General features: G+C 37.7%; 1 protein-coding gene across 5 annotated transcripts in view; it reads right to left on the bottom strand.

Annotated features, from left to right (window-relative positions):
* PHF20 (PHD finger protein 20) overlaps positions 1–27,601 on the bottom strand; it is a 46,270-nt gene that overhangs the window by 3,788 nt on the left and 14,881 nt on the right. For 2 of the 5 annotated variants that reach the window (XM_070941635.1, XM_070941638.1), the window contains 15 exons: positions 26,208–26,379; positions 24,531–24,615; positions 20,687–20,766; positions 18,923–19,307; positions 16,473–16,580; positions 15,860–16,027; positions 14,814–14,981; positions 14,375–14,650; positions 13,243–13,341; positions 12,313–12,477; positions 8,566–8,741; positions 7,220–7,355; positions 6,091–6,286; positions 4,651–5,050; positions 2,961–3,132 (listed from right to left, as the gene is read on the bottom strand). In XM_070941635.1, coding sequence (XP_070797736.1) covers positions 2,961–3,132; positions 4,651–5,050; positions 6,091–6,286; positions 7,220–7,355; positions 8,566–8,741; positions 12,313–12,477; positions 13,243–13,341; positions 14,375–14,650; positions 14,814–14,981; positions 15,860–16,027; positions 16,473–16,580; positions 18,923–19,307; positions 20,687–20,766; positions 24,531–24,615; positions 26,208–26,379 — 2,786 coding nt within the window. Of the gene's footprint in view, positions 1–2,960; positions 3,133–4,650; positions 5,051–6,090; positions 6,287–7,219; positions 7,356–8,565; positions 8,742–12,312; positions 12,478–13,242; positions 13,342–14,374; positions 14,651–14,813; positions 14,982–15,859; positions 16,028–16,472; positions 16,581–18,922; positions 19,308–20,686; positions 20,767–24,530; positions 24,616–25,852; positions 25,968–26,207; positions 26,380–27,601 lie in introns of those variants that run through there. The other 3 variants (XM_070941636.1, XM_070941639.1, XM_070941640.1) reach the window with 3 other exon arrangements.

The raw sequence follows: 27,601 nt of genomic DNA, 5'->3' as shown, positions 1-27,601 counted from the left end.
AAAGAGACTGAGGAGGTGCAAATGGAACTCAAGTCAATTGATGGTATTTGAACTGATATCCAGAAAACACACATCGGAGTTATGATGAAATAGCTCAGTGAAAATATACAAACCCAGCTCATAAAAAACAATGGATGATCCAAATGACATTAAGGACATTTTTTAGTTTTATTTTTTAAATTCAGAGGAAAAAGAATGAAAACATTTTATATATATATATATGTTTTCTCAGGTTTTCGCGGGTGTTTGTATGTAGGTCTTTGGTTATTCGGGTCTTCTCCCACGTAAAATTGGAAGTGTCTTGGCGACGTTTCGACGAAGTCTCATTCGTCATCTTCAGGCTGGTGTTCTCGGCTTCGTGCTTCCAGGAGCAATGTGAGATCGCAGCTGTCTCCTCCTTTTACGTGGGAGAAGACCCGAATAACCAAAGACCTACATACATACACACACACACACACACACACACACACACACACACACACACACACATATACATATGTATACACACACATATATATATATGTGGAATTCAATTTTTTTCCACTGTGGGTGTGGCTTGGTGGTGTGGCAGGGGAAGGATACTGCAAAATCTCCATTCCCACCCCACTCCAGGGGAAGGATATTGCAAAATCTCCATTCCCTCCCCACTCCTGGGGGAAGGATATTGCAAAATCTCCATTCCCACCCCAATCTGGGGCCAGTCAGAGGTGGTATTTGCCGGTTCTCTGAACTACTCAAAATTTCCGCTACTGGTTTTTCAGAACCAATGCTAATGCACAAAATACAGAAAAAAAAGAATGAAATGAAAAGAGATAGCAACAGATTCTGGGCAATACCCAAACAAAACTAATAGCCATTTGGGTTTTAAAAAATACAGAATCAACAAGATTGACAATTTCAAAACCCACCTGATTAAAAATATTATAATATCCCTAAATACTTCATGCTGGAAAGCAAGAAGTTCCTCCCTTAAAGTTTTGTTTCTTGATTTTCTAGTTATAGCTAGGTAAATGAAGGCATATAGTTGAAAGTAGATGTGATTCAACATTATTTATTAACTTTGTTATTTTTCATTTCAAGTATTTAGTGGCATATAGTTTTCAAACTATACTTGGAAACTACATCAATTTACTGTAACTTTATTTAGAATGTTTTCAGATACATCGAGCCTCTGTTTAGTAAAAGTACCATTGTCAGTCAGTCAGTCAGTCAGTCAGTCAATCAATCAATCAATCAATCAAAGAAACCAACTAAGAAATCACAGGAAAAGCATATGAAATCAAACGATTGTTACTTTACTCCATGTAATTTTCAAATGATACCATATTAAAATGGTTGGAGAATATATATACACACACATATATATAAATATTCATCAAAAACTACTATAAAATCCAAGTCACGTCACTGCACAGATCTTTGGGATGTATGTGAGACACTGTAGTGTTTTAAGAAATCTTGAAATCAAGGAACTGAGACTGTCTGACTTAAGAACAAAGCTATCTGGGTGGCTTTGGGCCAATTACTTTATTTCAGACTTAGGAAAAGGCAATGGCAAACCACTTCTGAAAATTTTATTAAGAAAACAGCATGGACCTGTACATGCATTCTTGACTCAAAGGCATGCATGTGCACACAGGCACACATGCACCCAATTGATGTTATGACTGATAATAAAGCACATAAGCATCAGTTACAGATAGTCCACCGCAATTGAACTCAACATTTCTGTTGCTAAATGAGGCAGTTGTCAAGTGAATTTTGCCCCATTTTAGGGCCTTTCATGCCACAGTTAAGTGGATCCATGCAATTGTTAAGTGAATCTGACTTCCCCGCTGACTTTCCTTGTCAGAAGATCGCAAAGGGTGATCATGTTACCCCAGGACCCTGCAACCGTTATAAATATGAGTCAGTTGTCAAACGTCTGAATTTTGATCACATGACCATGGGGATGCTGCAATGGTGGTACTTGTGAAAAATGGTCATGTCACTTTTTTCAGCGCTGTTGTAATTTTGAACACTCAGTAAGTGAAAGGTTGTAAGTTGAGGACTACCTGTAATGATTTCCTATTAAACTTAAGGCTTACATTTTCTTTGAAGCACTACAAATTCAATTTATACCACCATAATAAATGAGACAGCTGTATTTCAGAGAAGTTTAGTTGTTATTAAATATAAACAACTTTCTTCAGTACCTATCAGCAATTTTACTGTATTTGGCAGCTCATAGACAATGTGCCTTTTCTGCTGTAGCCCCCACTTTAGGGAACACCCTCTCCTCCCCCCATACAGAGGCTGGCCTTCTGTGTTTTAGCTTTCGGGAGGTCCTGTTTGTTAGCAAGCCTCAGGACTGGCAAAATAGTGGGTATGGCTCCTGGGTAATTAACTCCTTTTTGTTTTATCTCTTTTTATTCTGGGTTGTTTTTTATATGAACAACATTAATTCACTTGATTGTTAGATGGATGGCTATATAAATATGATGAATAAGTAAATGACCATGCCTCTTTTAGTTACAAAAGCTAGAGAACTATTTCAGTATGGAAAACTGCCGTTAAATTTAAGGGAATATTATACATGGTAGAAGTCTACCTGGAATCAGCTATGTTTTAACAAGATTTAACCTGATCCACTTTAGAGGGCTTGCATCAGCCTGCATACTGATAGTTTCATCCAAGCTACTGTAGTATTTGAAAAATATCCTGTGATGACTTAATGAAGAACTTTTTAAAATTTCAGTTTTGAAGACACAAAAAAACCTAGATGAACAACTCTGGATAGATAGAAAGACACAAGGGAAAAACACTGGCCTTTCCGGGAAGATTCTAAACTCAGTTTGCCAACCCAATATGATTATGAACCTAGATTCAACAGATTTAATGTAAGAAATAAAACACAAGACAGAGCAATTGAACAGATCTTAATTGAACTGTTAAAATTTGTAGCAGAAAAAAGCCATTACCATCTAGTTCCTTTTCAATTAAATCCATCCTGTGGGTAACTTCATCTTGCAGGGACTCAACGTGGGTTAAAAGGTTAAGCTGCCACTGCAGCTGGGAATTCATAATACCATCTTTGTCTTTCTCAAGCAATTTCACTTCAGTATCTTCTTCTGATGTGATTTTTTCTCTTACCTAGAAAAATACGAAAGTTAACATTCCCTATAAACAGTGAACAATTTTAAAGAAAAACAGTTCAAGAGATTATATATAGGGAGCTGTCGTTGCACAGTGGTTAGAATGCAGTATTGTAGGCTAACTCTGTCCACACCCAGGAATTTGATCCTGACTGACTCAAGATTGACTCATTCTTCCATCCTTCCGAGGTTGGTAAAATGAGGACCCAGATTGTTGGGGGCCATATGGGGGAGGAACAGGCTCAGACTCAACCCGTCCAAGACCGAGTGGCTGTGGCTGCCGGCGTCCCGATATAGTCAGCAGGTGCCATCGCTGACTATTGGGGGTGAATCTTTGCCCCCCACAGAGAGGGCTCGCAATCTGGGTGTCCTCCTGGATGCACGGCTGTCTTTAGAAGAGCATATGACGGCCGTGGCCAGGGGGGCCTTTTATCAGGTTCGCCTGATCCGCCAGTTGCGGCCCTTTCTGAACCGGGACGCCTTGCGCACGGTCACTCATGCCCTTGTCACCTCCCGGCTGGACTATTGTAATGCTCTCTACATGGGGCTCCCCTTGAAGAGCACTCGGAGGCTCCAACTGGTCCAGAATGCGGCCGCGCGGGTGGTTATGGGCGCAACTCGTTGTGCCCGCGTGACACCCCTCCTGCGCGAGCTGCACTGGCTCCCAGTGGTCTTCCGGGTGCGATTCAAGGTGTTGGTTACCACCTTTAAAGCGCTCCATGGCATAGGACCCGGGTACCTTCGAGACCGTCTTCTGCCACCAATAGCCTCCCACCGACCAGTCCGCTCCCACAGAGAGGGTCTCCTCAGGGTGCCATCAGCCAAGTTATGTCGGCTGGCGACGCCCAGGGGGAGGGCCTTTTCTGTGGGAGCCCCAGCCCTGTGGAATGAACTGCCCCCGGAAATACGCAAGATCTCCGACCTCCGAGTGTTTCGTTGCGCACTGAAGACCCTGTTATTCCGCCAGGCAGGGCTATCAACTTAATAATTTTAATTGGGGTATTTTAAATGTTTGGGGTTTTAAATCGGCCAAATCTATGTAATTATTTTAATTTTTAATTATTGTTGTGTGTTGTGTTTTTAAATTGGCTGTACACCGCCCTGAGTCCTTCGGGAGAAGGGCGGTATAGAAATAAAATTATTTATTTATTTATTTATTTATATGCTGACATTGTAAACTGCTCAGAGACGACTGTAAAGCAATACAAGTTTAAGTGGTATTGCTATATGTTTAATTCCTAATATTTTTGGTAGAAAAGATTAAATGATAATGGCTGTCTGTGAATGAAGTACAAATTAACAAGTCCAATACATCATAAGTTATACACTCTCTCTCTCTCCTTCCTTCCTTCCTCTTTGACTGTGTCTGTCTGTCTGTCAGTCTTTCTCTCTTTCTCTCTCCTTAGCTACATGAACCCAACTAATGTAATCATCATCACAATAGCATAGGATTTCCAATTTTCCATCTGTAATGGAAACTCTAATTAAAAACTAGAAAGGGTTCAGTAAAACATACCTTAGAATAGTTATGTTTTGATTCATTTTCCAACTTGCATATTTCTCTATCCAGTTCCCATCCTAATCTCTCCACTACGGCATCATCTCCATTTTCTCTTATCCTATTAACACCATCATCAATGTCCGAATTTCTGGTTTCTACAACAAGTCTCTGTTCTATAGCAGGATAGTAAGCTCGAGGTTTTTGGTAACAATGCTCACTAGTGATATAAGATTCCTCTACAAAGGGAATGGTTGGAGGCTTCTCAACTGTTCCATTAAAAGTTCTATAACTTGTGGTTTCCTCTTTGCAACTGTTTTCTTCAATGTGAATGAGTCTAGTGGTATGAGATTTTTCTTCTATTTTGAGATGCTTCCAAGGCTGACACCAAAGTTTCAAGTCAGGATGTTCCTTGCTTCTGTTAAAATGATAAATACATGGAAATTACATTGAAAACTTTTACTAGAATTCAGCTTACACCTTTTATCTTCTAAATTCATCTGAAATAGCTGGAAACTAACCATTGTGAACCTTCTATCAGATTTCAGAGAAATCAGGATAGTTTTACTGCTTGCCATGTGTATATTAATAGTAAGATATCTTACTATTTATAAGCACCATTAACTTAAACAGAATAAATAAAACAAGTAAAAGCATCATCTGTCATAAATGAACCTATCTGAATTTAATGTTAATACTTAAAAACATAGTTCTTCAGTGATTCCATCGATATGTTCAATAAAAGTAGATTCTTAAAAATCATATAATAAGTATTTAGAACACTGTAAAATGGAAGACAAATCTTCATAATGATTTCAAAGAACGTGTGATGTACAAGTTCAAGCATGTGTTCTAGTTATTTCCAAATTATGTGCCACGGAATATTCCTCAAAGGCTCCTATAAAAGGTAAAAAGAAAAGCTACCCCATGAATTATTATTTCAAACATTCCTATAACGATTAGTGACTCCTACCTGAGTTATTTCACATAAATATAGCCATGTACAAATGTTGCAAATGAAGTTTCATTTGGCAGTGGTAAAGAGGAGCAGATGGGAGGAGTAGACCTATTAAAATGCAGGGAACCCTACTAACTTGTTATTTCTTATCAGTATTATTTGATATCTTATAAAAACAAATCATTAACCAATTAAAGTTTGATTAATAAGAATGATTACTATGATTCCACTTATGGCCTGAAGCTAGCTTCTTCCAACTAGTTTGGGTTTGGGTATAGATGGTGTATTTTTCTACCGATAGAAAAATGAAAGGTGAAAGGTATCCAAGGTCAAGGGGTTTGACAGTTGACACCCCTGGTTTAATATTATCCTGGACCAATCTGATAAGCACACCAGTATCTAAATGTTAGGTTATACAATAGCTTTATGAAATTAAATTTTATTTAATTCTTTGAATTGTATCATTATAATTTAAGCAAATACTTCCAAATATAGCTTACTGCAAAATGCTCATCTTCAACTGAAGTCCATGTAGCACTTCTATCACTTTTTGCACATCGCCAAGAAGCTGGTGTGTAGCTACTATTTTCTTAGCATTTTGATGGGAATAGTTTTCTCCCAAAAATGCTAAACCATGCATGTGGCCATTGCATAACCATTCCTTTTCATACCAATACTTCAAACTGGATCGCTTGCCTAAAGCAACAATAGGGAAGTAAATTAAAAATAAAAGCAAGTATATGCTCATTATTAGCCATATTCTAATCTGCCACTATTTTCACTTTTAAAATAAACAGCAAACATTTGCATATTTGGCATAGAAATTTAACCTCCAAATCTGAAAAAACTTTCAATAATAATAAAAGCTACAACAAACTACATTTTAATTATAATCTTTTGAATAAATTAGTAAAAAAAATAGTAAAAGTGTGAGTTTAAAACTATTTTAATTAAAGAAAGCACAATAATATCAATGGTATTATTCCCTCACCCAAACCATGATTCCTAATTCTGTCTTCTCCTAGAGAACTGAAAGTACTTTTAATCAAGTTTCAGGCACAAACAGGAAAACATTAGGAATATTGTACAAATCCTTTAAAATAGAGTGGGGTTTTCATTTATTCTGCTGTATAATGTTGCATAAAAATGTGTGAAGACTTTTGAATTTTCAATATTTTTGCATACAAGTCCAAAACTAGAAAGCGAATCTAATTATATCAATAAGTAAAAAATTACACTTATTTATTTATTGAAGAAAATGTATTGAGAACAGTGATATTTTAGATAACTTTTATGCAGAAATATTAAACATTCAACGATGAGCCTATGTTGGTGGTAGCAGCTTCCCCCTTGCCAGGACTATAGTGGAAGACTCAAGCAGCTGGCTAAATTCAATTTTTACTAATTAAACAAGATATATTCCACCCTTTCAACTGAAAGAACAATATTAATGATATGTAGATTCAAAATCAGTAAATTTCACAAATTATTATATATATTACCAGTGTAGCATATTCACTATATTGGCTATTACGGTAAGTTAAACAATTTGCTATCAAATACTTGAAAAATTAAGGTATTATCAAAAAGCAGTACAATAATAACCAAAATAATATAATTATTACATACTATTAGAAGACTCTGCAACCTTAGAAATCTTTGTACCTGGAGGATCTTGACAAACATAACACGTATATTTCTCAGGTACATTTTCTTCTAATAAACCCATACAAACTCCATGCTGCCAACAGAGACATTCTTCACACTGTTAAATATTAGGCAGAATTAGATCAAACAGGTAAGGACTTGTTATTTCATAAGCTAAACAACAGATTTAGACTATTTCAAACTCTCTCTATAACATTGGGGCAAGTCAAGGTATGGTCATTTAAGGTGTTTCTAGACCATGCTCCATCCTGTTGTTACCATCTCTAAAGCAACATCTATCAGATACGTTAAGGAAAATCTGAGTTGGAAAACAAATTTGAGGCTTATAAATCATTACTGTTTTAAAATTATGATAATTTTGATTATTTCTTCAGTTTGCTGGGTAACAAATTCCCTTCTTTTTTTGTAGGAAAGTAGTACAATTATTATCCATAAGTAGAAACATAGGAGAACAGAAATAATACAAATAAGTTGAACTGAACTTTTTTAGCATTTGTCCATGAGCTACTACAGTAAATATCTAGAACAAGTAAGAAAACAATAAATTGAGAAAAAAACTGCCATCTCTTCATGGTAGACAAGACTAGGAAAAAGTATGAAGGCCAATACTATTTTTATTATAAGTTACATTAACCGAGTCTTCCAAGTCTGAATGCATTTCCCCCTTGTTTCCCTTTATCTTCCTGAGAATTTGGGAAGATCCTGCATGGAACAGTTTCTCAAGTTATAGTTCCGACTCATTATCCCACCATTGCTTTAGTACAGATAGTCCTCGATTTACAACAGTTCATTTGACCATTCAAAGTTACAATGGCACTGGAAAAAATGACTTATGACCATTTTTCACACGACTGTTGCAGCATCCCCATGGTCCCATGATCAAAATTCAGCCACTTGGCAACTGACTTATAATTGTGACAGTTGCAGTGTCCTGGGGTCATGCAATCACCTTTTGCCACCTTTTGCCACACTAAGACAATAGGCAAGTCAGATCCACATAACAATAATGTTAATAACTTAACTACTGCTGTGATTCACTTAACAACTGGGCAAAAAAGGTTGTAAAATTCATTTAACAAACTGTCTTGTTTAGCAAGAAAACTTTTGGGCTAAATTGTGGTCATAAGGACAGTTTTTTTCTCTTGTCTCTCAAGGTCATTCTGTCTAGCCATTACAAAATTGTACTTATCAAGAAGTCTTCCCAATTAGTTATCCAAAACAGAGTTCCAATAATCTTATGATTCCTATTTGCATTTCTTTGGGGACTGGCAATTTCTTTTGTTATACTCTCATCTTCTACAATGTACCTGAATCATAAAGTCATTTTCTTCCTCTACTTCACAAATGCAGCGAACGATTTCAAAGTCATTATCATCATCTTCAAGATCTTCATCAGGATTGGTTGTTACATCAATATCTCTACTGCAGTCATCATCACTCCAAAACAAACTTTCTGCAGATGATTCACTCAGCGTATCATCCTCTGTGTGCAAACATTGAATTTGAATGAATCCAACAGATTGTGGATGGTTTATAAATTATTGCCTGCTACTCAATAGGTATTAGCAATATTTTAATACATTTTGATTTGCATACATGTGGAGAGCTGATGAATTGATAATTAACAACAGAAAGACATTGTTGCAACACAATCACAGATAAAGAACCATTCAAAAGAATCCAATATAGACATGTATTTATTTAGTGGATTTATTTTGCTATTCCTCTCACATATATGACTCTGAATGGCTAACAGTATTAAAAATAATTAAAACATACACAAAAATATAAAATCCACAGCATAGATACTATATTTATGCCAATATAGCCAATATAGATTTAATTATGTTTTAAATTATTTTAATGTTTATATTGTATGTTTTTTAATCCTGGCTGTTCACCGCCCCGAGTCCTTCGGGAGAGGGGTGGTATAAAAATTTAATAAATGAAATGAAATATTTGATCTTAGCCAAAAGATGAGAAAAGAGCTCTACCCTCACCCAGAGGCCCAAGCTCAGGCACACAATCACGTTTGGCACCTTAGTAAGCCCAACGTGGACACTGCCAATCTAACTGCAGGGAGCATTATATGCCAGAGGATGGGCCCCATGATACAAAAGGATCTCCTGGGCCTGCCAGTCAACAACTGAGGAGACAGTTCCTAAAGAACTTGGTCTTAAGCCATAAAGGACTTCAGCCTGAATTAACAATAGCAATAACATTTACACTTATATACCACTCCATAAGGCTTTCCAGCACTCTCTGAGCAGTTTACAAATGTCAGCATATTGTCCCCAGCAATCTGGATCCTCATTTTACCAATTTCAGAAAGGTGGAAGAATGAATCAACCTTGAGCTGGTGGTCAGGATCAAACTCCTGACGGTGGACAGAGTTAGCCTGCAAAATTGTGTTCTAACCACTGCACTGCCATGACTGCTTGAACCAAGAAGCACACTGGCAGCCATTGCAGTGCTATGCAGTGGTGTCACAGGTCCCTAAAAATAGACCCAGCTAGCTGCCTGCAATTCTGCACCAGCTGCAGCTTCCAAATTATCTTAAAGGGCAGCCCCAAGGTACAGCACATTGCATTAATCCAATCTAGAGGTCATTAGGGCATAGTCATGTTTGGAAGAGAGGAATAATAGTAATAGAAGGAGGAGGAGAAACCCTACTTTTATTGAGTAGTTTTACAGAAGAGTGTAAACTACTTCATAATATAGTTTTGTTACATTAGATATTTTACCATTTTACAAAAGGTATTACATTAGGTAAAACCTGAAGTTTATCTGCTGACATTATCATTATACATTTTAATTGGAGTCCCATTAATCCCCATGCACTTCAGTAGATTTAGGGATTTTACGCAGACTCTAGCTCGTGTATTTTATTAATAGAAATTAGAATTCATAACTAGATTGGAATACAAAGATAGCATGGGAGAGAAAAATGTTCATTTTATTCCACAGTGCTTTTTGATATAAATGAGTTTGGCTAAAACAAAGTACCAGCTGCTTTGGGGGTATAATATGGGTTTGTTTTCAGTACAATGAACTCCTAGCTCTCAAAGTTTACCAGTTCCTTTGAAAACGAAGTAGCTGAGTCAGGATGAGCCAGTAAGGTATATAGATGACATCTTCCAGGATATGAAAGTTGTACATTTTAGAAAGAGCCGGCATAGTCATACTCTACTCAGTATCAAGGATGCAGCTGTAGAGGTGGTCAATAGTATTAAGTATCTGGGGGTGCAGATAACCAAAAATCTGAATCCACATGTCATCCTTTGTGAAGTGTGCAAACCAGAGTCTGCATTTCCTGTGTCGGATGAGGAGAGCACATCTTTCTCCTTCTGTCCTGGTTACTTTTTACAGAGGCACAATTGAGAGCGTTTTAACGAACTACATCACTCTTTTGTTTGGTAGCAGCAATGCCTCAGACAGAAAGTCCATACAGAGAGTGGTAAGGATAGCCGAGAAAATTATAGGAAGCTTGCTTCCTGTTACTCAGGATACTGCTTATAAGCGCTATGTGCGTAGAGCTCAAAGCATTGTTGGAGACCCAACACACTCAGTTGGGTTTCTGTTGCTCCCCTCTGTGAGGAGGTTTCAAAGTATTTCTAGCAGGACTACCAGATTCTGTAACAGCTTAGATCCCTATGCTATCCGTCTGGTAAACTCACAAGATTCGCTTTTCTCGCCATGGACATGTATACATCCGGACTAGACTGTGTTGTTTCTCTGTGTCGTATAATATATGTGGGTATATACATAATTTTGTATTTATTTATTTTGTCATATTCATGGTGACCCTTTTAGAGCTGTATGCAATGAAATTTCATTTTAATGTATGCTGATTAGTGTACATTCAAAGTGACAATAAAATTATTCTAAGTCTAAGTTTTCATCCCATTTCAATGATACATCTCTTGCTCTCGGGGAATATGTGAGATTTGGAGGATCATATTATTTCAAAGATGAAGGATATACTTTTGTAGGACGACAACTCTCAGATGATAAATTTCCATTCTTTTGTACTAGTATTTCTCTTAGGGAGCATACAAGGTTTTTGACTGCAGGTTATTGACTCATTGGAATTATACGAAGTGAGTTTGTATTGGTGGTACAAAGTGGTGATACATCTACCAGGTGTGAAGGCTACAGATGCCATGGACCATCTAAATTAATTGCTGTGGGAAAAACAGCAGTCATGATCCACACTGGCTCCGGTAATGTTGAGAAATATAGCTAGGAAGTCCTGGGTATCAAATTTAGGCTACAAGGTAGCAAACTAAAGTCTACGACTATCAACACAATGCTCCCTGTGCAAGCTAGGCAAACAGAGCTTAATGCTTATGTCATGAAAACCCAGTTTACATTGGGTTAAAGACAACAATCCTCCAAACATGAACTGCAAGAGAACAATGGTGGCAAGGGCATGGTCTCCATCTCCTGTTTGTGAACAGCAAAAAAGTATCAATTAGCCATTGTGAGAAACAAACCGCTGGGCTAAGATGGGCCTTGGCCTGAGACAGCAGGGCTATTCTTACGTTCGTAAGTTTTGCAAACAACGCCTCTTGCTGAATAATAGAATCTAAATTTGCAGAGATGTTTTGTCAGAAAGATTTAAAATTCCTTCTAAAATGAGGTGGAGGGCCAAGAAGCATAAACTTTGTGAAACTTAAGGACCAACTGTACTGCCCAAATTCGCTTTCGAATCCTGAAAATATCACCCCCAAAATTTGGTCCTGGAAATGCTATGTCATTTTTTATATACCTTTTTCCTTAAGTGCAGACTTCAAGTTTAAGAAATTTGCATATCCCTGATTTAAATAATTCAAAATTACACAAAAGAATAGAAATAACTACAAAAAAGGTATATCTGTGTTAGATAACTGAGATATACTAATCTGCAATTCAAATATCATAATTTAAAAGCTATCAACACTCAATCATAAACAGCAAGCCTATGAAAATAATTTCCAATTATCATTAATATTCAGAATTATTTTTAATTTTTTTAGTTAAAACCATCAGAGAAAATGCAAAAGCAGTCTTACCAGTGATTTTTAATTTCTGTTTACGATGCCCAGAATCAGAGCTATGTATTTGTGTACTCAAATGTATACAAGATCGATTTGTTGAATTATATCTTGTTGTAACAGCAGACCTTGGAGGAGAAAGATCTTGGGAAAAGTCAACATTTTCTTCACTTCCTGAATGTTCTGGAAAGTTTAATTAAGCGTTATTATCCAGAACTGAATATTACAGAAAATGAATGCACACAAACTCTAATAATATGATTTATTGATTTAAACATTTTTATTCATTATTAAATTTATATGCTGTCCATTTTGCCTAAAGTAAAAGTAACAATCATCCTACAACCAAAAGTAACCAGATCCCACATACTACCAGAAACAGCTGTAAAATATGCAGGGTATACCTGTGTTTAAAATAGCCATAAAATAGGTAGGCTATATCTAGTGTTTCATGGTTATATCTCTAATGAGTACGCAATGACAACTACTGTACGTAACTGTATTTAAAAGCTTTATACCTGTCCACATTTTTGTTCAACTTTCAATATTATTAATAATAATCTCCTTCAGTTACCACAGGTATGGAGATGGATCATAACTATGCCTTCTAAACTTCCCAGAGGTATCGCACTTGAATCCATTTGGGAGATAGAGTGGGAATTATGCTTTCAAAATCAACAATATATGAAGGATGTTAATTGCCCACTTCTGCATTACGAGGCAAGCTCCTCTCACAGAAGAAAAATTTGACCACCAGGTAAACCAGCAGAGATCTTCAGATTCTTTTCCATAATTAATTGTTTCTGTGGCTCACAAGGTTTAATGTAGGCATATCTATTTTATTGGCTTCAACATAGGTTTTAGATATATTCTCTCTCAAATGGTACAAACTGCTTAAGAAAATTAAAAGGCATCCCCCTCAGTAGCAATTTTCCATTAAAATATTACCTGTTTTTATTTTCTTTTTTTTCTTTTTCTTTTTCTTTGATTTTGATCTTCCAAAGTCTCTGGGTTTCTTTTCTTTGTTTTTATCCTTTTCTTTAGCAGCTTTAAAAAAAATAAGATACATCATGATGTTTTATCCTTTATAGTTTAAACAGGGTCCCCAACCTGTGGGCCATGGCCTATTTACAACTGGGCCCCAAAGATTCTCTCTTGTATGAGTGGAGCTGTGCATGCGCCAGCCTGCCACTTGTGTGGCCCAGTGTCCCTTCTCCCCCCCAGCCAAGCTGCCAAGCCGCCTACTCCCCATGCTCCAAAAGCGGAGCAGTGAGAGCAGAGGCTGAGTGGGACAAGCACACCCTGCTCATTTTCGTTAACTCACTGAGACTGCCTGCGCAGTCTGAAGGAGCACAAGACCACGCCCCCAAAGGCTTCTGTTTTCCATGCCAAAAGCTTTTGCAAATGGATGAAAGGGTTCAGGGGAGCGATCTTGCACTGCTTCAGGCTTTCTGTCCCTTTGCAAAAGTGGAGAAGCCTGAAGGAGCCAAGACTGTGCTCCAAAGGCTTCTCTTCTCTCTTGAATGGAACTGTACATGCACGTGCCAGCCTGCCGCTCACACGGCCTGGTTCTCCTCCCCCGCTTCCCCAGGCAGGCTGCCAAGCTGCAAAGGTTGGGGACCACTGGTTGAGAAACATTAGGTTTTTACTCAGGTATACTATAGATATGATGAAAGTGAATGGTGGTCAGTAGGCTCTTCTAAATGTAATGTTTATTCACCATTTCAGCATTATTTGCCATCTCTCTTTTTATGTCTTCCTGTTTCTCCCAAACTGACTTCCTCTATTCAGCTCTCTAAATTTACACTCATTTTCAGAATTTACAACTGTATCTATAAAGCCAGTAAACATCTAATAATTTCAAAAAAACAAAAACAAAAAGTTATCATTCTCATTTCATATATGTTAATATTTCTGCATAATTAACATGTTAATCATGTGAAATTGATAAGTTTGTGTTGTTTAAGTACTAAATTGAAGAAAAGCAGGAAAAACTTTAAAAATACTAGCCTTTAAAGCAACCCAAGTGATCTGATTCAAAGTAATTAAATGTATTTTTTAAAGAAAAAATACCACTTACATAAGCAACCAGATGTCGTCCGCCTTCTGTTACAACCTTCCTGACTAGCCTTTTCAGAAGCCAAGGAACCTCTTGTTTGAATATTTCTGGTTGCAGGATTTTGTTGTGGTTCTGGCGATTTCTCAATCCCATGGAAATACTTCATATGATAATGCAGCAGTTTAGCTTTTCGAAAGGATTTGGAACAGTCTAAGAACTTGCATCGAAATTTAGGTTCGTGTTCGATTGCAGTTTTGGAAGCAGTAAAACCATCAATTCTCTTAGAGGAACTGCTTACTACAAAAACAGCAAGTATTAACAGTTTTAAAATCCTACATTTAATTATAAGATGCAACAGATATTAAAAGCATGAAGGGTAAGAGACTGGCATTTCACCACCCTAGCCCCATCAAAATTTAGGGTGCGCTTTCTCCTCAAAGACCACCCCCCTCAAATTAACCTGTAACAGATGTGACAGAAGTCTCTTTCAAACGGGGTGAGGAGGAAGACTCAGCTATGTTCTCTTCCTTTAATCTGCTATCATTTACTGAAGCCTGAGATACTGCTGAAGGTGGAGAAGACTCTTCAGTAATCTTTTGGTCAGATTTAGCACAAGCCTCTAAGAGATCTAAAAGATACAACAGAAGAATAAACTTAATCTACAGAGGATTACACAATATTATAGAAGGAATTTTTGAGCAACTATAAAAAAGTAACTTAATTGCATGCTTACACTGAATGTGCAATTTTAAAATTAGAATTTCAGAGGTAGAATTAGTTCAAACTATGAAACAATAAAATCCAAGCTAGCATGAAGAGAATTTTTATCCTCCAAGTACTTTAGTTTCAAAAAGTTTTCCTCAAACTTTTAAATTCTACCTCCCTTGCCTATTGACTCTTTTCAGTGCTACAATCTGCATTAAAAAACTATTAATGCTGATACATGTAACATATGTGTTTAATTTCTGAGCTTCTGCTTGTCCCACAAAATACAATTTAAAAGTTGTTCAAAATACTTTAAACATTTAAACAGTTTTAAACAGTTTTACAAATAATTCTATCAGTAATTTACATTTTTATTAAACATCTGTGTAATGTAATCTTGAGTAAATATAATCGTAGCAATAATCAGATAAGTACAGTTCTATCCCACTACAAGAAAGTAATGTGAGTAAACAGGCCCCTCCCTAGCCACATGAAGGCAAAGTGAGGAAGAGGAAGCATATTTAAACTTCTGTTAGTATAGCTGTTCCAATAAAAGTAACCCTGTCTTGAATCCTTCCCTTCCATTCCCATTTCCTGAAAAATAATGTAAAATTACTTTTAGGTTATTGGGCACAATTCCTAGATGATAGTTAGGATCTATAAGGAGGAGCAAAACACCTCTTAAGAACTTTAAAAAAGATAAAAAATGGTTTTGGGCAAACTGCCACATGATCCCTCAACTCTAGAACTGGGCTTTGATTCCAAAAGTTACTGACAACACATATAAAATGAGCTTTTTACCTTCACTAACTTCTTTTGGAGTAGTTTCTTCTAAAGGCCCAATTTCATCCAGAAGTGGCGTGGTAATGCTATTGTCTAAAGTGTCATGGCTACTGGTAGTAGAATGCCTTGATTGTCTCTTTATGGAATCTTTTTCACTGTCTGGAGCACTTTTCAACTTCTCTTGTGCTAAAAATAATTTTGTTAAACAAACAGCAATTGGTACACTAGTATCATAAATACATTGCTATGCATACACAAAACAAATAAAGAACAGTTATCTTATAAAGGTACTTTCTCTCCTGAGTCAATCGTAACATCTGGTGTCTATATAGACATCTTTGTATAAATTTCTCATAGCTACATGGGAGTAGCTATGATTTCCCATTGTTCTGTGGTTTTTTGTGTATGTGATGTACTCTTCGGTCTTAGTTATTTCTTGGCAGTTTCACATCCACCCTGTTTAGGGTAGTGAACCAAGGTTGGATAATATTGGCACCTACTGTGACATTTATGTATACACCTTTATTTAAAAATACTGCCCCACTAAATTCCTAAATTTGAAATCAGGTTATACTGTACTTGCTTTTTCAAACATTTTCTATTCTATTTAAATAAACAGAGCTTGACTCACACATATTCTTCTGGAGCCGGGGACGTTTTGAAGGGACCTCTCCTCCTTTAGGAATTTTTCGTCTTCTCAGTTCTAAAGTTATTGGCTGCAGTGTTTGAGAACCTTGTTCTAAATATATAAATAGAATTTATATATTTATATAAATATATAAATATTTCTCTATATATGAAAGAGTTCATTCTTTAGGAGAAGGTAATTTTGTATGAGGCATTTGCAAGATTTAGAATCTGAATCCTGTAGTTTTTTTTACAGTTGCAAGAAAAAGTATGTGAAAAGTATGGATTACGTGGAGTTTTGCATGAATTGGTCATAAAATGTGCTCTGAACTTCATCTAAGTCACAACAATAGAAAAACACAGTCTGCTTAAAATAATACTACACAAACATTAGATGTTGCCATGGTTTAATTGAACCATGTAAACATTCACAGGGCAGGGAGGAAAAAGTATGTGAGCCCCTAGCCTAATGACTTCTCCAAGAGCTAATTGGAGCCAGGAGTGAGCCAACCTTGACTCCAATCAGTGTGATGATATTGGATGTGTTGCTGACAGCTGTCCTGCCCTTTAAAAACACACACCTGTTTTGGGTTTACTGGTTTCAAGAAGCACTGTCTGATGTGAACCATGCCTCGCAGAAAAGAGCTCTCAGAAGAACTATGATCAAGAATTGTTGACTTGTATGAAGGTGGAAAGGGTTACAAAAGTATCTCCAAAAGCCTTGATGTTCATGTATCCACGGTAAGACAGACTGTCTACAAATGGAGAAAGTTTAGCACTGTTGCTACTCTCCCTAGGTGTGGTCGTCCTGTAAAAATGATTGCAAGAGCACAGCGCAGAATGCTTCATGAGGTAAAGAAGAATCCTAGAGTGTCAGCTAAAGACCTACAGAAATCTCTGGCACACGCTAACATTTTTGTTGACACATCTGCAATAAGGAAAACATTAAACAAGAATGGAGTACATGGGAGGACACTACGGAGGAAGCCATTGCTGTCCAAAAAAAATATTGCAGCACGTTTGAAGTTTGCAAAAGAGCACCTGGATGTTCCAGAGCACTACTGGCAAAATATACTGTGGACAGATGAAACCAAAATTGAGTTGATTGGGAAGAACACACAACACTATGTGTGGAGAAAAAAAGGCACAGCACACCAACATCAAAACCTCATCCCCACAGTAAAACATGGCGGAGGGAGCATCATGGTTTGGGGCTGCTTTGCTGCCTCAGGGCCTGGACGGATTGTTGTCATTGATGGGAAAATAATTCCAGAGTTTATCAAGACATTTTGCAGGAAAACGTACGACCATCTGTCCGCCAACTGAAGCTCCGCAGAGGATGGGTGATGCAACAGGACAATGACCCAAAGCATACAAGTAATTCAACAAAAAAAATGGCTTCAACAGCACAGAATACGCCTTCTGGAATGGCCCAGTCAGAGTCCTGACCTCAACCCGATTGAAATGCTGTGGCATGACCTTAAGAGAGCGATTCACACCAGACATCCCAAGAATATTGCTACACTGAAACAGTTTGGTGAAGAGGAGTGGTCCAAAATTACTCCAGATCGTTGTGCAGGTCTGATCTGCAACTACAGGAAACGTTTGGTTGAGGTTATTGCTGCCAAAGGAGGGTCAACCAGTTATTAAGTCCAAAGGTTCATATACTTTTTCCTCCTTGCACTGTGAATGTTTACATGTTACGTTCCATTAAACCGTGGTAACATCTAATGTTTGGGTAGTATTATTTTAAGCAGACTGTGTTTTTCTATTGTTGTGACTTAGATGAAGTTCAGAGCACATTTTATGACCAATTCATGCAAAACTCCACGTAATCCCAAGGGGTTCACATACTTTTTCTTGCAACTGTAGTTTAAATTATTCATTATATTCTATAGTTAAAATAAGTCAAAAGGAAACCTCCATGTCATCACTGTCTTCAGTTTCTTAAAAACTATCAATACTTTTTAAAAAACAAGATTGCTATTATGCTGCCAATTCCAACAAAGAAGTCCTACCCAAACACGTGTGTGATTTAAAACAAACTGCATAATCATAGATAGAACTCAGTCTATAACACTTTAAATATTTTTAACACATAAAGACAGTTTCTATAATGTTTATGTGCAAATATGGAGCACTGAGTATTAGTTTTAGACTAACTGATGTACTATGAGCTGCATTCCCAGAAGTAGGTTGGTTCAAGGATAACAAAATTAGAAGCCCAGAATCAAATGAAAATGTTATTTCATTTCAATAAAAGCTAATTCATGCAGTGAACACAGGGAATATGATTATTTCCCATATATTTAACCATTTTCTCTTTCTAGCATATTAAAAAATATAGTTCCTTGACACTTTACTTGGAGCCAAATCTAACAGTTTAGAGAAATTGCATATGATCTTGGGACCTCAGGTTGTATATCTTTGTCCTAACACTTAGTTTTGACTGACCTGCTGGAGGCACCACAGGTGGTCTACCACGCCGTCGCTTAGTTTCTTTGATGTTTTCTGATGGGACCTTCACATTATCATTTTCTGGTTTTTTTTCAATCTGTGTATCTATTGAGAATTCTCTATCATTTTCAGATATATTCTCCTTGTCTTCTTTCCCATCTTTAGCTAGGGCTTTTTCAGAAACTTTATTTTTCTCTGAAGAACCAATTAGTTTTCCTTCTTTATCAGTTTTAGATCTTCGTTCAATCTTTAATGGCTTTTCATCCTTGTCTTTCTTATTATTTTCAGCTGTTTTCCTTTGCTCTTTAAATTTTTCCCATCTTTCAGGAGATGAAGGAATTTCATTACATCTCTCCTTAGGTTTTGAATTATTCACAATAGACTAAAAAGAAAGAAGTGGGTGTGATTTATTTTTATTACAAATTAATTTATTAATTTATTTACAGGATGGGAGAGGGTGATCAGATATACAATTAAACTAAGGAAAAAAGCTAGTAAAACAAAATCATTTAATAGAGCATTAATGATCAATACTGAAAACTTCTGCAAAAGAAATATACCTGACAGAAGAAACAGATGATAATCAAGTTTTTTAAAAAAGCAAATACTTTCTTTTTAAAATGTTACATACTAGAAATAAATAAATCAAAATTAAGATTGATAGAAAACTTGGATTCTGTGACTACGTTTGCACGTCATGCTAAAACTATGTTTTGAATGCAATAGACATATGGAAATAATTAAAATCCATCATGTCCTAGATACTTTTGGAAGCTTTTGTTTTCTTTTATCAAGTCTCGGCCAGTCCACCCAACTGCACTGGCTCGACATCAAGTTTCTCATATTGACAAACACACACACACACACATACACACAGTGTTTTTCTGTCAAAGCACAATATGGGAGGGAGCATACTGCTTCCCTTTCACCTTTCAGCTCCAATCCAGGAGCCCTCAAGCAGTCGCATTCACAACAAACCATTTTATATCAAATAAAATGGTTTGTTGATAAAGAAATATTTGCTGATAAAGAAATAAAGGGAGACTAGTATATAGATCTATTTCAAGCTATTTAGCTCCCATCAGCTAGCCATACTCTAAACACTTAATCTCACCCCTGGCTCAAGCTGATAAAGGGAGGAGAACCTGTGGCTCAGAGGTTAATACAACTGCCTAATATTCAGGCAGCTCAAGTTCGAATCCGAGTAAGGGTATGGCTAGCTGATGAGAGCTAAATAGCTTGAGAGAGATATATATATTTCAAGCTATTTAGTTCTCATCAGCTATATATATATATTATATATATATATATATTTAGACATGATCTTTAATCACATGGCTTTATTTTAACATAGCACAGTAATAATAAATGAAATTACTACGCCTTATAAATAATAGTGTATGGTTAGTGATGTGTGACTAGCACATTGTAACAAACTGATTCAAACAATCACAGCTTCATATGTTATTAAAAAGATTTATTTCAAGGTGGTTTTTTTATTTTAAAAAGGCATTTTTTTCTCATATATGGACAATATGCTGAACCCTGATTAAACAGAAGCAAAAAAAATCTCTTTCCTATTATGTAAGTAGAGAATTAATGCATAATCTAGATTTGCTAGAAATGCATTTCATATTCACAATGATTTTGCATGACATGCAAATGTGGCTCATACCTTAAACTGCAAAACAACTTTGATTTGATCAAATTGACCAATAAGATCAATTTGATATGCATAAAATTTCAAAATATGTATCCTACCTGATCTTTGGAAAAAGGTTTGACATGTATATTTTTGACTGTCTGAATCACACCATCATAAAATTTCACAGTATAAGTTCCTGAAATTTAAAAGAAAAAAAATTAGTGTGACAGCCTGCATTTAGTCATGGCTTCCCACTGGTTGCTCTCATGTACATACAAAAACCCAAACAAACGAACAATTTGAACTGATGTGCATATTAAGGACCTGGGAGTATAACTTTTTCTTAGTGCATCTTCCCAAAGGGGAGAGGCCATAGATGCTGGGCTGTCCTTAGGGATAATCTAAAACTATGAGAGAAACTCTAGGAAGAACCGTGAGAATAGAGGTAATGGCTGGGAACTAAAATGGACTTAAGCAGTTCTGGCTGATGAAGATCTATGGTTTTAATAAAGAATAAGGTAAAGCGGCAAAATGACTTGGATTGAGCTGAAGGCCTGTTAAGTGTGGCCTCAAGTCCACAAAGCAGAAGAGTGCATCCCTAGGGTACTAACTGCCAAAACAGAAGAGGAGGAAGCAGCTCAGGACCTATCTAGCAAATGCAAATGTCACTGATGGTGGTGAAAGATAAGTGGAAAATCAATAGTTTTATCAGGAAAAAACAGGTTACATAATAATGTTCAGGAAAGAAAGAAAAAAAATTCAGTCATTCTGCAGTTTAGATGGCTGTGCCCCTTGAAACAGAAAGAGGAGAGCTTGGCACCTCCAGCTGTAAATATGCCTGTTCTGATAAGGAATGTGGCTAGCAAATTAAAAGCAAATACTGAATAAACACTTTTTTGTTGTGGTTCTTTAGTAAACCACGTCAGCTCCCGGTGGCCCTGGAGGAAGCGGAGTATCTGGATCTGTTCCAATCGGGTTTCAGGCCCGGATACAGCACGGAGACGGCATTGGTCGCGCTGGTGGATGATCTCTGGAGGGCTCGGGACAGAGGTTATTCCTCTGTTCTGGTCCTATTAGATCTTTCGGCAGCTTTTGATACCATCGACCATGGTATCTTGCTGCAACGCCTCGAGGGGTTGGGAGTGGGAGGCATCGTTTTGCGGTGGTTCTCCTCTTACCTCTCGGGTCATACGCAAGTGGTGTTGGTGGGGGGGCAGAGGTCGACCATGAGCCCCTCACTTGTGGGGTGCCCCAGGGGTCGGTCCTCTCGCCCCTTCTGTTCAACATTTATATGAAGCCGCTGGGAGAGATCATCCGTGGTTTCGGGGTGAGGTATCATCAGTATGCTGATGATACCCAGCTTTTTATATCCACCTCGAATCAGCCCAGTGATGCCCTCGACGTGATGTCCCGGTGCCTGGAAGCGGTACGGGTCTGGATGGGGAGGAACAGATTTCGGCTCAACCCTGCCAAGACCGAGTGTCTGTGGGTACCGGCATCTCGGTCCTATAGAGAGGTTCCATCTTTGGCTATAGGGGTTGAAGTTTTGCCCCCTGTAGACAGGGCACGCAACTTAGGTGTCCTCCTGGACTCACGGTTGAGTTTAGAAGATCATATAACAGCCGTGACCAGGGAGGCATTTGCCCAGGTTCGCCTGGTGCGCCAGTTGCGCCCCTATTTGGACCAAGATGCCCTACGCACAGTTACTCATGCGCTAGTCACCTCCAGTCTTGACTACTGCAATGCTCTCTACTTGGGGCTGCCCTTGAAGACCATTCAGAGGCTTCAGCTGGTACAGAATGCGGCTGCGCGGTTTGTGATGGGAAGGTCTTGATACTCCCATGTTACACTTCTCCTGCGTGACTTGCGTTGGTTGCCGGTTGCCCTCCGGGTGAGATTCAAGGTGCTGGTGATGACCTATAAAGCCTTACATGGCTTAGGCCCAGGATATTTGTCGGACCATCTGCAACCAGCAACAGCTTCCCATCAACCGGTGCGTTCTCACAGGGAGGGCCTACTCAGGATGCCATCGGCTAGACAATGTTGGCTGGCGGCCCCCAGAGGTAGAGCTTTCTCTGTGGCCACGGCCACCCTTTGGAACCAACTCCCCCTGGAGCTCCAGTTGGCCCCTGACCTTCGCACTTTCCGCTGCGAACTAAAGACGTGGCTGTTTAAATCGCCTAGCCTGGACTGATGGGGTTTGATTATTTTAATGAATTTTAATATATGTTTAATTGTATTTTAATATGTTTTTATCTGATTGATTTTAATTGTTGTGAGCCGCCCTGAGTCCTATGGAGATAGGACGACATACAAATCAAATAAAAATAAAATAAAATAAAATAAAATAAAATAAAATAAAATAAAATAAAATAAAATAAAATAAAATAAAATAAATAAATAAATAAATATGAAAAATTCTGCAATTTTGCACTTAGCTTCTTTCAAAAGTACAATTGTTCTAATGGAGAAAAAAATCTGTATTATATTTTAAAATCCTTCCATGCACTTTAAAGTTTTCACAAGTAATGCTTGTAATGAAACATAATGATAACAATGAAGCCATATGTTACAATGTAATCAAGGAAATGTCATTACAGGTAGACCTTGTTTTAGGACTATAATTGAGCCCAAAATTCTCATTGTTAAGCAAGGCAGTTATTAAGTCAGTTTTGTCTCATTTTACTATCTTTTTTGCCACAGTTGCAATGGCTCAGTGGTTAAGATACTGGGCTTGGCAGTTGGAAAGCCGGTGGTCCAAGTTCAAGATCCAAGCATTGAGCAACAGAGCGAGCTCCTGTTCACCCTAGCTCCTATGAACCTAGCAGTTTGAAAGCATGCAAATGCAAGTAGATAAATAGGTACCATTTCAATGGGAAGATAACAGCGCTCCATGACATCATGCTGGCCACATGATCATGGAAACATCTTCAGACAGGGCTGGCTCAATGGCCATTGAAATGGAGATGAGCACTGCCCTACAGTTGGCAACAACTAGCAAAGTAAAATCCACAGGGAGTCCTTTCTTTACCCTTTGTCACAGCTATAAATCACTGCAGTTGTTAAATAAATCATATGGTCATTATGTGAATCCAGCTTCCGTCGTTGACTTTACTTGTTGGAAGCTATCTGGGAAAGTACAAATGGGGATCACATGATCTTGGGACAGAGCAACTGTTATAAATGTCAGTTGTCAAATGCCTAAATTTTGATCATGTGAGCCTGCAGAAGCTGCAACAGTTGTGTGAAAACAGTCATAAGTCACTTTTTTCAGTCCCATTGTAACTTTGAATGGTCACTAAATGAATGGTTGTAAGTCAAGGACTACCTATATTACATCTTTGTGCCAAATCTCTAACACAACCATGTAAACTATTGGATTTGCACAATTATCACATATACTTCTCCATCTGCCCTTCTTTTTGCCACTCCCGCCTATGTTTCTCTGCTCTGATTTAGAAAAGACAACTTCTAAAGAGCTGAAGGTGATCTCCAAAAATGACCCATATCTGGATCAGAGGTCTTCTTAGACCCTATGCCAGTAATTTAAGAAGTTAATCTTCCTAAAATACTCATTGAGATAAATGATATATATCTCAAAGAAACAATAATACAACAAACATTTTATGTTCATAAAAATCAGGAACAGCATGAAAAGAATGATAGGGTTTTCTGTGATACTTCTGAATGCTGTAATGGAGAAGACTTCCAGATATTGCTTCAACAGCCCTCTAAAAGGATGCAAATTACCAGCTGTCTGCAAGGAATATAAATCCTTCCATTTCCTATTATCCTGTTAGAGCTGAAGAAGCTTCTTGAATGAGAAGTGAACAGTCTTCAAAGAAAAAACAAGTAAGTCCAGTTGCCTCCTGAAAAAGCACCTTTGGTACAACCATGACCTGGATGACTGAGAACCTCTACAGAGTTCCAGATATTAAAAAGTTACATATGATGCCTTACCATCCTTGTTAACAGAGGTAACCTTTGCTGGATAAAAACGACAATCAGACCAGCAAGCTAACACCTGATCATTTATGTGAAATTCCTAGAAAAACAGGAAGCATTTATCATTCTAAATTGTATAAAATAAATATGCTACTGCATTGTAATTTTAAAATAGTCTATTGTTACAAACTAATATTTTCAACAGCAGATATATTAATTACTTTCTATTGAATGATAAACATGTTATGCAGGTTATTAAGAAAATCATTATCATAATAGCATCTCATAATAAAGATTGTGCTTGATATAATTAAAATAATCAAAATGAACAAACTGCTATGAAATGGCACAAATATTTGAAAACTGAATATTGCTATTCTCTTTTGAGTTAACCAGAGGCTAACTTAAATGAAATTAATCAGAGTAACTATCTATATGGTTTTAAGAAAAATTGACTTTCAGCAGAAAAATGTTCTGTGATGATGGAAACCCTAAATGAAAGTCAATACATGTTATTCATCAGCTTTTCATTAGAAACTAGCCTTATTAATAGAAAGCAAGTTATCATTATTTTATTACACTATTTATAGTTATAATTAAGCAAAATAAATCTGTTTATGTTTAACAACTTTTCATTTTTTCCTAATTTATTTTCCTTTGCAGGTAGTCCTCGACTTATAACCATTTGTTCAGTGACTGTTCAGTTAGAACTGTGCTGAACAAAGGGACTTATGACAGATCTCCAAAGTTATGCAGCTGCAACATCCCCGCAGTCACATGATTGCAATCTGGGAACCTGGCAACCCATTTGTACTTAAGACTGTTTACTAAGCCTCCAGCAATCACGCTATTGTCATTTGAAATTTTCCCTGCTGACTTCCCCAAAATGTCAATGGGAAAGCAGGCAGGGAAGGTTGCAAGTGGATGTGTTAAGTCTTCCACACTGAGGAAGTCTCTCTGAGCTCATGCCAGTCACTTGTACAACCCCTCCTCCTATGGCACTTCTCACACACATGGGTGCACCCTCCCTAACCAGCACCTTTCACACATACTATTTCCCCTCCCCAACTCATGTAGCACTTCTCATGCACCCTCCCTGACCCACATAGCACCCCCTCACCTCTTTCCCAATGCATATGGCTCTCCTCATGCACCCCCACAAGCCCTTCCCAACCTACACCTCACTCCTGTGCATCCTCTTTAACCCAAATGGTCCCCTTCCTGACCCATGCTGCAACCTCGTGCATCCTCGCATGACACCTCTTGTACATCTGCTCACATCTTTCCCATACTCCCACATCCTTTAAATCCCATCTCTCACAGCAGCAGCCACTTACCTGCCTGCTGGTCTGAGACTTGCAACTTCCTGCTGGCTTCTCCATTTGTTTGGATCGTGGGAAGCTGGTAGGAAGCTGCCTCACCCAACAACTGCAACAAATTCAGTTAACGACAGTAACTAGAACTGCGGCATTACCAGTAGTAAATGATGCAGCCACATTTTAGACCATATTGCTTAGTAACAAAAATTCTGATTCCATTGTGACCATAAGCCGAGGACTATCTGTACATTTTTATCTTATTTGTTCAATAAAAAAAAGCAAAACTGGCAATTGTGTTAAGTTCCTCTAATTTCTAAATTATTTAATTTAGGTGGATATGTAATTCTGTTACTAGACCAATGTTTTTACTTACTGAAGATCCTTCATCCTCATGCAATCCTTCTTTCCTTAATTGTATTTTTTCTAAAGGACGTAAATAAGGACTGTCCCAGCAAAACCATTCATCATAGCGGTGATTCCAACGTTTAAAATGGATAAGCACCTTTCCTTCTTCATAATCAATTTCTTCAATGTGAGCTGGATACCTATATAAACAAAGTTAATGTAAAGTATTTTTTGCCGAATATATTTGAGTAAAACTGAAAATATACATTCAACAGTATATTCTTACACATTTATTTATTTAATCATTTTTATATGGCAGCTCATCTCACACACACATGTGGTCGCTTCAACAAAAAAAGGCCTGTTGGTTAGGCCCCACTAAGTGAAGCTCCCTAGCCAATGGGACCTGCAATATCTTATTAACTCTAAGAGGTTTATCAATCTGTGAACAATTTTTTTTATCTTATTCATGACAATTTCTTCACATTATTCTGAAGAAATAAATAACTCTTTTTCAATTTCCAGTTCAAATCCTAGCAGCAGTGGCAAAACATATAAAGTACAAATACAAATACAAATACTGAGGCAACAGTGATTGTTATTCATACTTTTGCTCAACAGGTGTTGAATATTTTACAATTAACCTTTTCATAAATATCGTGGTAATGATCTCAGCCAGGTTTGCAGCAGTTAAGAAGCATATAAACTCCAAAAACTGTCTGGACAATCTTTGGATGGCCAAGAAATAATTCAGCCAATTGGCAGTCCGCCCACTCTTATGACCAATCACACAGGGGGACTGCAACTGTCCCCACCCATTGCTCTCCTTCCCATCTCAGCTGCCTACCTGGACTGTACAAATCTTGGAGACCTAGATCTAGTCTGCATCCCACCACTCTTGGGAAGCCCAGACTGGCCACTAGATGGTCCATCAATGCAAGGAAGTCTGCTGCAGGCAGAAGACCCATATTGACTACTACAATGCCCATCGGCTGTGGAAATAAGCCATGGTCTGGGAGGCCTAGGCCTGATACACCACCGTGGAAAACTGGTACCACTTTGCAATCATTTGGGAAGCTCCTTCTCCAAACTGCACAATTTGGAAAAGGAGCCCTCTGAACAATTGCAAGAGTGGCACCCGGTTGCAGAATGGTACGAGGCAGCCTCTGTGGAAATTTGTGCCTCACATTGTCTGGGAGCAACTGCAAACAATTGCAGAAAATGCAAAGAAAAATGAAGCAATTTACACGTGCTGTTGGGCCCTGTAGCCAGCCTGGCAGATGCCATTGGGCCATGTGGTACCCAGCCCAGGTCTCCTGGCAGCTTACTGCATGCAGTGGTAACCAATAGGGTCTCTTGCCTGTAACATCTTTCAATATGCCAATGGGCACTGTAGTCTATGGGCCTGCCATACCCACTGAG

The sequence above is a fragment of the Pituophis catenifer genome, unplaced genomic scaffold (genome assembly GCF_029215685.1).
Source record: "Pituophis catenifer annectens isolate HBS135680 unplaced genomic scaffold, rPitCat1.0.hap2 SCAF_3, whole genome shotgun sequence".
In the NCBI taxonomy this organism is placed as follows: domain Eukaryota; kingdom Metazoa; phylum Chordata; class Lepidosauria; order Squamata; family Colubridae; genus Pituophis; species Pituophis catenifer.
The sequence above is the reverse complement of the archived record's forward strand: the minus strand, read 5'-3'. Positions and strand labels throughout refer to the sequence as shown.